At 42.8% G+C, this 10,808-nt stretch overlaps 1 protein-coding gene across 1 annotated transcript in view; it reads left to right on the forward strand.

The window, feature by feature from the left end:
* Window positions 1–10,501, forward strand: part of LOC311137052 (contactin-1a-like) — a 128,994-nt gene extending 118,493 nt beyond the window's left edge. Inside the window, exons 19-25 of the mRNA XM_084171360.1 lie at window positions 375–445; window positions 1,250–1,484; window positions 2,348–2,451; window positions 2,698–2,887; window positions 3,157–3,269; window positions 5,703–5,859; window positions 7,162–10,501. Of these exons, the coding sequence (XP_084027486.1) occupies window positions 375–445; window positions 1,250–1,484; window positions 2,348–2,451; window positions 2,698–2,887; window positions 3,157–3,269; window positions 5,703–5,859; window positions 7,162–7,241 (950 nt within the window). The 3' untranslated portion in view covers window positions 7,242–10,501. The remainder of the gene's footprint in view (window positions 1–374; window positions 446–1,249; window positions 1,485–2,347; window positions 2,452–2,697; window positions 2,888–3,156; window positions 3,270–5,702; window positions 5,860–7,161) is intronic.
* Window positions 10,502–10,808: the final 307 nt, after the last annotated feature.

The following is a 10,808-nucleotide window of genomic DNA, read 5'->3' on the forward strand; positions in this document are numbered from 1 at the left end:
AGATAAGAGCTGTAGCCTTTCTACTCCCACAGTGTGGCATTGGTCCCATATGAACATGAAGGTGTTGCACTTGACAGCATTAGTGACATTGATATGGTATTTGCAAAGCCAATACTGCATCAGTATTAGTGCCAATGGAAGGGTACAGTATGTGTTGTTTGGCATTGTACTGTGTGGACAATGGCCCATATTCACAAAGTGTCTCAGAGTAGGAGTGCTGATCTAGGATCTAGTTTGACCTTTTAGACCATAATGAGTATGATTAAATGGACAGGCAGGACCTGATCCTAGATCAGACTCCTACTCTGATGTGCTTTGTGAATACTGGCCTGTGAATGTGAACTCAGGGCTTGGCGTTTGCTGTCTCGTTTTAGTTCCCGTGGTGGCTCCCTCGGACATCGGCGGCGGTGGCGGGACCAGCAGGGAGCTGGCCATCACTTGGACGGTAGGTCTAGCCAATACCTTTTTCTATCTCTGCCAGGGTGAACTGTGGCCACAAACTCAACTTCGCACCTAAATCTGATCTGACAGCAGCCAGGAGCAAGCCAATTGAGACAAGCGTCTTTGCAAGGCAGTGCAAACCAGCTATGATAGTAAGGTAGCTATGTTCCTAGAGGAAGAGGGAAGAAAACACATCATTTCACAACAGCACATTCATAACCATTTGACGGATGACGACTGGTATCCAGAAGTGCTTTTGTATCTGTCTTTAATCTCTCACTTGTTTAGACTCACAACACAATCACCAGCAAAACTATCAGTGATAGATATCAAGCATTAGCTAGCCTCCGTTTCTGTGCTTCCCCCTTTGACAAATTCCTATAGCGCTCCTGGGCAAATTGCCTTTTCTTGCTAGAAGCCTGGCAGCATCAATCTTACAGCAGTTGGTCGATGTGATGAGGCTTGTGTTTAAAGGTTAACTGTGTGTGTGTGTGTGTTTAGAGGTTAGTGGTATCTGATGCATGTACGCCACGCAGAACATATGGTGTGATGGTGCCTGAGCCAAGCTAGGAGATGAGGCATGGGGAGAGGGCGTTGGTCTAATAAGAGTGTCATAACTTTGGAATAAACACTCTGTCGGAGACACAGTCGTCATGGTAACTAGAATAATATAACACATTTTAGAGTGACCCCTTATTTTGGGTCTGGCCATTGTCTTGTCACTCAGCACAACTCTGTCTGCAAGGATGTCTTTCTTGCTGTGGATATTTCTGTTCTTCTTAATATTTCCCATTCCCTCTACCTCCAGCCAGTACAGCCACAGTACTACTATGGACGTAACTTTGGCTACATCATCGCCTTTAAGCCCCGGGATGACGACGAGTGGAGGAAGGTGACTGTGGCAGACCCCGAGGCTAAACACTACGTCCACAAAGACTCCTCCATCCCCGCCTCCACAGAGTTCCAGGTCAAAGTCAAGGCCTTCAACAGCAAAGGAGAAGGACCCTATAGTCTCACGGCTGTCATCTACTCTGCACAGGATGGTAAGCACAGATCTAGGATCAGCTTACTCCTCAGCCCAACCTCAACCGTAGGTGGATAAACTGAAAAACTGACCCCAGATTATTGTACTCTGTCAGCAGCATAGAGAGAGGGGGGCTCTTCAGAACGCCACACCTACATATCAACTGTTTCAATCTGTCAGTGTCAATTACTTATCAGCACGGTGACTTTTTAATGGAGTGGGATATACTTAATAACTAATCCAAAGATGAATGTGAAGAATTGTACCCTTAGAATGTGAATCCTTCCTACCCTCCCTCCATCTCTCCCTCCCTCCCTCCACTCCCCACCCTCATCAGAGTGGGATTATCGTGATCTATGTAGCCCACTTATTAACTTCAGCTGACAGACAATCAAGATAGCCACTACGGAGAGATGCTCAGTTGCCGTGGTAACGCTCTTTGGGAGTGTAAAAGAGGGGAGAAGCATTCAGTTAAGCCTGATGACGTGTGTGTGAAGGTTTCTTGGTGCGGCGCCCTGCGTGAGATTTAAACATCAAAAGGACAGCGCTCTCTCGGAGCGAATACCATGGGTCATAACTCAGAGGAAAGGGTTTGTTGGAGAGCAGAAAGAATGTGGGTAGATTTCTGTTACTGAGCTTGTTCTAGGTAATGATTAATGCCTGTTAACAGATGCCTCCTTACCGAGACTGAGGGAGGTTTGCATGAATAAGTCAGACTTGGTACCAACATGAAGTTGTAAAGTGAAATAAAGACTATATTCATAGAAAATGTATAGTTACGGTAGGTGGGTATATGGAGGAAATACTTTTACAGGGTCTCTCTCTCTCTCTCGCTCTCTCTCTCTCTCTTTCTCTGTCTTATATATCTGTGTGTGCCACCAGTGCCATCTGAAGCCCCTTCTAGTGTGGAGGCCAGGGCGCTGTCTGCCACTGAGGCCATCGTGTGGTGGCTTCCTGTCACCCAGCACACTGTAGAAGGCTACCAGGTCAGTACTATGTGTCTGTGTCTATGAGGAGTAACATGACTGTTTATCAGATAGAAGTAGAAGCGACCTTTATGCACCAACCCAGAGTCCTCCAAACAATGGACTAACCCTGATAACTCCATTGTATTTGCACCAGTACAGTCAGCTAATAGTTATTACCATATTATTTTACCAGGAACTATTTAGGCCCTAGAATAGTATATACAGTATATTGAGTCTCTGTGACCCTTTCCTTCTCCTGTCCAGGTGCGGTACTGGAGGAAGGCGGAGGACAGCGAGACGTCCAGTCAGAGGGTGGTGGTGTCCAGCAGAGAGAACCAGACCAGGCTGGATAATATGAGGCCAGACTCCCACTACCTCATAGAGGTCAAGGCCTACAATGCAGCTGGATACGGACCCCCCAGCCAACACTTCCAGATCTACACCAAGAAAGCCCGTACGTATTTTGATCTCAGGGCTGGTTTCCTGGAAACAAATTAAGCCTACTCTTAGACAAAAAAACATTTGTCAGTGGAGTTTCTCTATTGAAAGTGTCTTAGTGGAGGACTAGGCTTAATCTGTGTCTGGGAGACTGGTCCTCAGATGAATAATCATCAGCATATTCTGAGTTATGTACCGGGGTGCAAAAGTGTGATTTCACTGATTCTATTTGATTGTCACATGATCCTTACACTGTAGAAATGTTTATCTTCTGTTTTTCGCCAGCCCCAAGCCGGCCTCCTAAAATAATCAGTAAAAAGCTGAAAGGCACATCAGTGAATATCGCCTGGGAACACGTTGAACCCTTGGCCAACGAGTCAACAATAGATGGCTACAAGGTGGGTACAGTTTTACAAATGCATGGAAGCTTGTAGTGCAGTAAAAAAAAAAAAAAAGTCTGTCCTTCAGATCAACACATGAGCAATAACTAATGTGTCTCTCTCTAGCATCTGTCACATACGCACATGAGACGTAACAGATTTCTTAAAGCTACAGCTTTCAAAACTCAACCAAGCTAGAAGGTCCACATTACTGGACACAACATACAGTTTACTCAAGTGAAATCTAAGAAACCTAAATATCTGATATTGAGTGATAATTCACTTAACATTAGTGGGGGGTTTTCTCCTTGTTTTTTCTTACCAAGCTAAATGATCTAACATCATTGGCAGATCATTTTGCTTATTTTAACCTAAAAAGGCTTATTACAAGTAAGGGAACCGAAGCCTCCCTCCCAGATGATCTTAACACATTCTATGCTCGCTTCAAGGCAGACAATACTGAGCCATCCAGGAAGACTCTCGCTGATCCGGACGACCAGGTGTGTTCGCTCTCCGAGGCTGACATGAGGAAAACTCTCAAAAGAGTGAATACTCTCAAAGCTGCCGGCCCATATGGCATCCCTGGCCGTGTCCTCAGAGTGTGCGCTGACCAGCTGGCGGGCGTCTTCTCTGACATATTCAACCTGTTCCAGGCTGTAGTCCCCACCTGCTTCAAGGACACCACCATCATCCCAATGCCCAAGAAAAACAAGGTGACATGCCCAAATGACTATCGCCCGATCGCGCTCACCCCGGTCATCATGAAGTGCTTCAAGAGGCTGGTCATGACCCACATCAAGGCCAGCACACCAGGCACACTGGACCCACTCCAATTTACCTAACGCTCCAACAGATCCATGGAAGATGCCATTTCCATCACTATTCACAGGCCGTAACACATCTAGACAAGAGGAACACCTATGTGAGCATGTTGTTCATTGACTACAGTTTAGCATTCAACACTATTGTTCCCTCCAAGCTTGACCCTCTGCAACTGGATCCTGGACTTCCTGACGTGCAGACCACAGGCTGTGAGGATTGGCAACAACACCTCCTCCACACTGACTCTTAACACAGGGACCCCCCAGGGCTGTGTCCTCAGCCCTCTGCTGTACTCCCTGTTCACCCACGACTGCGTGGCTTTGCACGACACCAACTTCATCATTAAGTTTGCTGACGAAGCCACAGTTGTAGGCCTCGTAACAAACAATGAAGAGTCGGCCTATAGGGATGAGGTAAGAGGAATTGTGGTGCCAGGACCCCAATCTCTCCCTCAATGTCAGCAAAACAAAGGAGTTGATTGTTGACTTCAGGAAGCAGAGGAGGGAACATTGCCCAATCCACATCAATGGGACTGCAGTAGAGAGCGTGAGACGTTTTAAGTTCCTCTGTGTCCACATCACTTAGGACTTGACATGGACCAACAACACCACCACTCTTGTCAAGAGGGCGCAACAGCATCTCTACTTCCTAAAGCTGCCAAATTAAGGCTGAAATGTGGCATGCCACCCCGGGTCCTCTCCAAATACTACCGCTGCACCATTGAGTGTCCTGACCGGTTGCATCACGGCCTGGTAAGGGGAATTGCTCCATCCACGACTGAAAGGCCCTCCAGCGGGTGGTGAAGATGGCCCAGTACATCACTGGGACCGTGTTTCCACCCATCCAGGACATCTATTCGAAACAGTGTGGAAGGCCCGCAGCATCATCAAGGACCCCACACCCCAGCCACGAGCTGTTCACTCCCTTACTGTCGAGCAGACGGTATCGGAGCATGAGGTCTGATACCAACAGGCTCAGAGACCAACAGGCTCTATCTACAAGCCATCAGAGAGCTGGACCCTTGAACTGGACTAACCACCTGCACTGACTCTCTGTACCTTAGCACACATGCACTCACTCATGCTCACACTCACATAGATATACACTCATCCACACACGCACGCACACACACACACACACACACACACACACATACATTCATGCTACACACATCACAATTGCTAAATACTTCACAATTAAACACTTATCCCCCTTCCCCAAAAAACATTTAAATATTGGAGTATAAATTATGCCTTCCTGTATTATACTTATGCTAAAATGTTTATTCTATTCTACTGAGCCATTTACTTTATGTTAGTAGTCTTATCTTTTATTATTTCTTATTGTTGTTGCATTGTCGTGAAGGAACCTGGAAGTAAACATTTCATTGGACAGTGTAAACCATGTGTATCCCATACATACAAATAATAAAACTTGAAACTTGAACTTGTATTTTCTTATTTCAATATATTTTACCTTAATAAGATGATTAAGGGAATTATTAGTCAATATAAGATATTTAGGCGTGCTTAGATTTCACTTTTTGCAGTGTAATCACAGCTCCTTAGTATGTACATATATGAACTGATCTAATGTTCTCTCTCTGTCTGTGTGTTGGTCTCCATACAGGTCCTGTACAGGCAGGCTGGCAAATCCACTGGGATGCTGTTTACCACTGGGAAGCGGTCCATAGACCTGCCCATGCACAAGGACGGGGACTACGTAGTGGAGGTCAGGGCTCACAGCGAGGGAGGGGATGGGGCTGTGGCCCAAATACGCATCTCAGGTAACACATCAATCAAAAATCAACATAATAAATGAATAGAAATGTATAAAGCCCCTTTTACAGGCAGAAATGAATATGACACAAAATGGAGGCTGATTGTGAGGAGGTGCTATAGATGAAGTATCCAACCGTCAACATAATAACACTTGAGTGAAGCACTGTAATCCATCAGAAGTTGAGTCCCATATTTGGTGCGGTGGGGAGATATCACCATCTTATCCAAGGCTGCTGGCCCTCCATTTGTCAACCCCCCTGCATTATAATCCCCCTGGAGCTCAGATTCCCAGGAGTCTGTGAAATCAAGCTGTCAGGTGGGACTGGCCTCCATGATAACAGCTACCCAGGAGGGGGTTTCCCCTCCACCCCTTCATCCATCCACCCCTCCATCCCCCACCCCATCCACTCAGCCAGTCATTCAGTCAGTCGGCCAGTCAGTCAGGGGATAAAGTCAGTGGGCCATCACCAGGCTTTTGTCATGGACTTTATACTAAAGCCTTTCCACCCATCGTATTCCTATGATAATAATATATACTATGAAAACGTCAGTGACAGCTTCTGTCCATGGGTTGACTGTGACAAATGACTCTGGCTTTCGGTGGCCATCTTTAAAACGGAAATAATCCTGCTATTTTGACAGACAGGATAGCCCAGGAAAGAGCTATAGGCTACACAATGCACCCATCTAACCATACATTTGGAATTGTGATCGGTTCACCAATGGCTTCTCTACTGGAGTGACATTGATATGGAAATGAGCCCTCATGAATGTTGCATGTGTGGATTGAACAGAGAGAACTCTATGAAAATAAATGTTGTGTCAGTCAGCCATAACCGTCAGCCAGTAATTTACAGTACATGTCATCGATCTCCAAATTGGATGTGGCACTCAAACCTGACTCTGTCTTGCCATACAAATTCTAAATCCAATCTTTGGCTTATTGAGAACATGTCACACCATATTACACAGGGGTAGGGAGAGGGGCCTCTCAGAGTGGTACACAGTATGATATCATAAAACCATGAAGGATGAAGACCTACAGAAAGTGGTCGAAACTTTGTCGCCAATTAACCACATAGGAGCATAGATTGCAGTGTGCACTCTTTTTACCATTTGCTAAACATATGATTTGATATCCACTACCTGCTCAAACACATTGGATGTGCGTTTGTAATCTTTTCCTATCATGAAACCATACACAAAATCCCTAACAGAACAGACCAAATATACCTGACTTGGTTGATAGGTTAGAACGTTACCCAAAATGTAATTGAAACGTTGTGCCTCTGTCTGTCTCCCTCCAGGTGGAGGCGTCATGGCTGCCAAGTCCCTCAGCTTGGCCTCCCTGCTCCTGGTGGCTCTGTTCTGCCTGATGGGCCTCTGAATGTAGCGCCATCTTTGTCTTCACTGTCCAGTCCAGTGAAGGAGACTCTGTGAAGTTGACGCCTATCTATGACAACTTTGGTTTCCACAATCTTTGGTGTCACCCTGCAGGGCAAAAGTCCATATTCCCCTCTCGAGGAATAAGGCTCTGTTTGTGGAAAAAGACACAATACAAAATTTGAACAAAGAAGACATCTGGGATATCTCTTATTTAATACCTACAATATCTTTGAAGGAGGAGCGTCAAAGGAGGTCTTTCAACTTTTTCAATATGCCTTATATGTAAACGGTTACACTTATCTTTCACAATGCCATGACTTGCTCTTGACTGGGTGAGAGGTGTGAGTGCATAGGTACTGCACAAAGATTGCAGATAACTGTTTAAAAAATATTGTGATACAGGCCTTTCTTGTTCATTCATGAAGGTGCAGTAGCTTCAAAGTGTGTGTTTCATTTGATGTATGACATTATGGACAATTGTTACAACATAGCATTCCATATATACTGTAAGTATAATCTTAGCAGGTAATATAGTTGTGAAGGATAAGTGTATGAGTTTATGAAATTGTCTTTATGTGTTTTAATTGCATTTCGGTGGCTTTTTATTTTATTTTCAAGATGAATTACACCATCCCCTTACAGAGATACAGTCAACTCAAATCTCTACTCATGGTCCCCGGCATACTCCGATTTTTCTTATCAAACATCATCAGACAAAAGAGCAATTTATGTCATGCTAATATAATATATGCAATAATTTATATGGTTTTGCTATCTAATAAGTACATATAGCCAGTACATATAGCTTACTATTAACGCTTTAACTTGTTTGTTCAGAGAAACATTGATTTTTATCTCCCCAAAACATGCTTATTTCCAACGCATAACATTATCTAAATTAATAGGAGACCAGTTTACAAGTGTTTGCATGTAGACATTGTTATCTGAAAGAGTTTCCTGACAAAACAAGATAAACTTCTCAGCCAGAGTGATGCGTGCATTTTTAGCACATGTATATCTGTGTATGTAAAGTTGAATGTATTGATAAACTGTGGGAACAAGAAATTAGCTTGAAAACATATCAGACCTGCAGTTTGTATATATCCATAAAAATGATGCTGATTCATGATTTCGACTGGCTGATAAAAGCTGCCTGCCTGTATGTCTCGTCCGGAACATTCATTACTATGCGACAGCTGGAGATCGAATTTGAATATTAAAACAATGTTGCAAATATTGGAGAGACAGACAGCAGGGTTTATACAAATCTCCGCTGTTGAAAACTAAATGTTAATCTAAAAGAAATGTGAGATAATGTCTAGATGCTTTTTATAGTGGAGATCAAGTGTATAAATTGCTTGGCTGGGCTGATGAGACAGTGGATTTCGCAGTCAGATGGAACAGACTAAATAGGCATTTTAACGTCATAGATTTAGCCGGTGGTAACTTGTGGAATAGACAACAGATGGAATGCGGTTTTAACCAATCAGCATTCAGGATTAGACCCAGCCGTTGTATAACATGACATAAACAATGTGTGACAGTGGTGTATATAACTGTCCTGTGACCATCGCTTTGCCATAATATGTGTCCAGCGTTGTAAGAGTGTCCAATAACCATATAACTACACTGAGTTTGGAATCATATAAATAGAATTATAGAATTGATATTTTCCCTTCTTTTTTTCTGTTACAAGGATTGTATTTATATGGTTTGATTATCCCATGAGAGAGTACATTGAGCACAAAAAGGTTTTGTATTGACTGTATCAGACCTTAATGGTAGACTACATGCTGGTGCTTTGTAAAGAATGTTGGCATTTTGTTTAATCTTTTTAATGTCTCATTTATTTTGTATTTTTAATGTTTCAGCCCTTTTTAATCAATGTCTCAAGTGTGAGTGTCACTATCAACAGTGATGCAGTGACTCTCACTCAGTTCAGTCAGTAACCGTGCAATGTCTGTTTGAATCTTGAATGGCTATTTAAATGGTATTATACATAACACAACCTGCCTAGCTCCTATAACAGTTATACTATTATTGTGTATCATGGTCCATAAACTGGTACAACTAAAGATAAACAAAACAAACTTTCAATATCTGTGTCATAGTCATCCAAAGCTCATACATTTGTCCTACTATGTTTGCAACATTCATTTGTATTTTTATTAACAACATGAGAGTTACATGTTATCAGAGATATATACAGTACGCATTATCAATTGGTGTTGTTGTTCATCATTATGACTGCTTAAACAGTAGTGGTTTATTACTATTATTTACTGCAAGAAGTGTAAAAATGCTGCATTTTATTTTTTTCTTCTCCCTGAGTACATGTTCAGTGCGACAGAGTGATGCTAGACATGCTTTTACTAGATCTGGTCCAGGGTGTTCGAGTGGCTTGCTACGCTATGCTCAGGTAGCGCCCTGGACCAGAGCTATGCTTCTGCATACATTGTGACTATATCAACAAAACACCTACCAAAGTGCTTTTCCCGGTTTCCCCTCATGCGACAAATCATTGAAAGAGTTGCCAAATGCATGAATGCCTTGAACTTTGATATTTGGAAGGAAGCAGTTGCTATTACTATATCCGAACATGCATGGCATTGGAAAGTAATTGTATGCCTATATGGTAAAGAAGCTCCATCCATACATTGCAATGAATCAACTCATCATACATACAGGCAACTTCCTATCAGCTTCATATGAACTCAACATGCCTTTGTGGTAAATAATAATAAACCATTCCATTATGAGTGACATCCCTTTATGTCAGAGACTGTGTGTTATGTATACATACTGCACATTCTATAGATAAGCCTAACATGTGCATTAGTTGCCTCATCAAGCCAGTCATCTCAAGGGGAAGTCAATGAAGGGCAGGGTTTCAATTCTTTTGAAACTTTCCCACAATTTCCAGCTTTTCCAGAAATCCCAATTGGACGATTCCCAAAATTCTTTCATCCTAATGGGGGTTAAGGTTTTACAGAAAAAAACTAAACTGACTAAAGGAATCTCACTCATTCAAGTTCAGTAGGCCCTACTGGTCAGTCCTGCGGTCAGTCTTATGCATTACAGTAAGATGGGTTGGGCTTTGATGACATCACCGTTGTTGATACAGCAGCAGTGTTTTGGCTGTATGTTCAGTGCTGTACTCCTACTGTACTGAATCTGAATCGCACATGTTGAGAGGGCTGAAACTGGACTCTCCAATTGGCTGGACATAAAAGGAACAATAAAAGTTTAGTTAACTATTAATTTAAGGTGACTTGTCTCTTTTATATATTGTCTTGAATGTCCATAGGCCGACTGAAGCACAGAATGTACAGTGAAGAAATTAAGAAAATACAAAACTATGTACACAAAACCAAAAAGTCTCAGCTGAATAAACATAACGAGATCCTTGAAGAGCTAAATGACATTCTAGAAAGCGGCACGCAAAGCTCACAGCAGTATTGTGCTTTAATTAGGCCTATAGCAGCTGTTCCACAGCCTAAAACCAACCTGGATTTAACATAGTAAATGTAAATGTGTCTCCCTCTATTTAGTATGATATGTTATGTTT

Source organism: Coregonus lavaretus (assembly GCF_964263955.1).
Source record: "Coregonus lavaretus genome assembly, chromosome: 11".
In the NCBI taxonomy this organism is placed as follows: domain Eukaryota; kingdom Metazoa; phylum Chordata; class Actinopteri; order Salmoniformes; family Salmonidae; genus Coregonus; species Coregonus lavaretus.